General features: G+C 60.5%; 1 protein-coding gene across 1 annotated transcript; it reads left to right on the forward strand.

The window, feature by feature from the left end:
* Nucleotides 1–311: 311 nt before the first annotated feature.
* VOLCADRAFT_38709 (uncharacterized protein) lies at nt 312–1,898 on the forward strand (the record flags this gene model as incomplete). Its single annotated transcript, XM_002959937.1, has 5 exons — nt 312–424; nt 665–775; nt 1,016–1,189; nt 1,430–1,540; nt 1,781–1,898. Coding segments are annotated over 5 exons (627 nt in total), but the record flags the coding sequence as incomplete, so codon positions are not given.

Below are 1,898 nucleotides of genomic sequence, written 5' to 3' on the forward strand. Positions count from 1 at the left end.
CAGGCCATCCTATATTCGATGTTCATCAAAACTCAAATAACATAAAATTCATTTCTCTCCATTCAAACCTCTTGCTTGCAGGTTTGCCTGCAAATGGGTTGTCCGCGCCACACTCTGGCCGGGAGTTATTGAGCAAGGGCAACGACCGCGGTGAGAAGAGACCCGCCGGCGCCCCGTACCCGAAGCCTGCTGACGAGTCGAGCGAGACCCGTCCCGACCGCAACAGCATTCCCGCCGAACGTCCTGAAGTGTTTAACGTCACTCGCCCAGGATTCAACGGTACATGGCATGATGATGACTTGAACGGCACTCGCTCCGAATACAACGGCACGCGCTCCGAGTACAACGGCACGCGCTCCGAATACAACGGCACTCGCTCCGAGTACAACGGCACTCGCTCCGAGTACAACGGCACGCGCTCCGAGTACAACCGTACAGCTCCTGCCAACGCCACCCGGCCAGCATCCCCCGGCCGCAAGGAGTCAGGCAAGGGGCGCGGTCGTGACCTGCTAAGCAAAAACGAGGGACGTGGCGGCAGCGGCGCACCATCCCCCCGGTCACCAGAGCCTGAGAATGACGACGCGGATGATGATGGTGATGACGATGGTGATGACGATGGTGAGAATGATTGGGAGCACCACGCCTCGACCCCCGCACCGCCTAGGTACAATGGTACATGGCATGATGGTGACTTCAACGGCACTCGCTCCGAGTACAACGGCACTCGCTCCGAGTACAACGGCACTCGCTCCGAGTACAACGGCACACGCTCCGAGTACAACCGTACAGCTCCTGCCAACGCCACCCGGCCAGCATCCCCCGGCCGCAAGGAGTCAGGCAAGGGGCGCGGTCGTGACCTGCTAAGCAAAAACGAGGGACGTGGTGGCAGCGGCGCACCATCCCCCCGGTCACCAGAGCCTGAGAATGACGATGCGGATGATGATGGTGATGACGATGGTGATGACGATGGTGAGAATGATTGGGAGCACCGCGCCTCAACCCCCGCACCGCCTAGGTACAACGGTACATGGCATGATGATGACTTCAACGGCACGCGCTCCGAGTACAACGGCACTCGCTCCGAATACAACGGCACTCGCTCCGAATACAACAGCACGCGCTCCGAGTACAACGTCACGCGCTCCGAGTACAATGGCACGCGCTCCGAGTACAACGGCACGCGCTCCGAGTACAACCGTACAGCTCCTGCCAACGCCACCCGGCCAGCATCCCCCGGCCGCAAGGAGTCAGGCAAGGGGCGCGGTCGTGACCTGCTAAGCAAAAACGAGGGACGTGGCGGCAGCGGCGCACCATCCCCCCGGTCACCAGAGCCTGAGAATGACGACGCGGATGATGATGGTGATGACGATGGTGATGACGATGGTGAGAATGATTGGGAGCACCACGCCTCGACCCCCGCACCGCCTAGGTACAATGGTACATGGCATGATGGTGACTTCAACGGCACTCGCTCTGAGTACAACGGCACTCGCTCCGAGTACAATGGCACTCGCTCCGAGTACAACGGCACGCGCTCCGAGTACAACCGTACAGCTCCTGCCAACGCCACCCGGCCAGCATCCCCCGGCCGCAAGGAGTCAGGCAAGGGGCGCGGTCGTGACCTGCTAAGCAAAAACGAGGGACGTGGCGGCAGCGGCGCACCATCCCCCCGGTCACCAGAGCCTGAGAATGACGACGCGGATGATGATGGTGATGACGATGGTGATGACGATGGTGAGAATGATTGGGAGCACCACGCCTCAACCCCCGCACCGCCTAGGTACAACAGTACATGGCATGATGGTGACTTCAACGGCACTCGCTCTGAGTACAACGGCACTCGCTCCGAGTACAATGGCACTCGCTCCGAGTACAACGGCACGCGCTCCGAGTACAAC

Source organism: Volvox carteri, assembly GCF_000143455.1.
Source record: "Volvox carteri f. nagariensis unplaced genomic scaffold VOLCAscaffold_1616, whole genome shotgun sequence".
Classification (NCBI taxonomy): Eukaryota; Viridiplantae; Chlorophyta; class Chlorophyceae; order Chlamydomonadales; family Volvocaceae; genus Volvox; species Volvox carteri.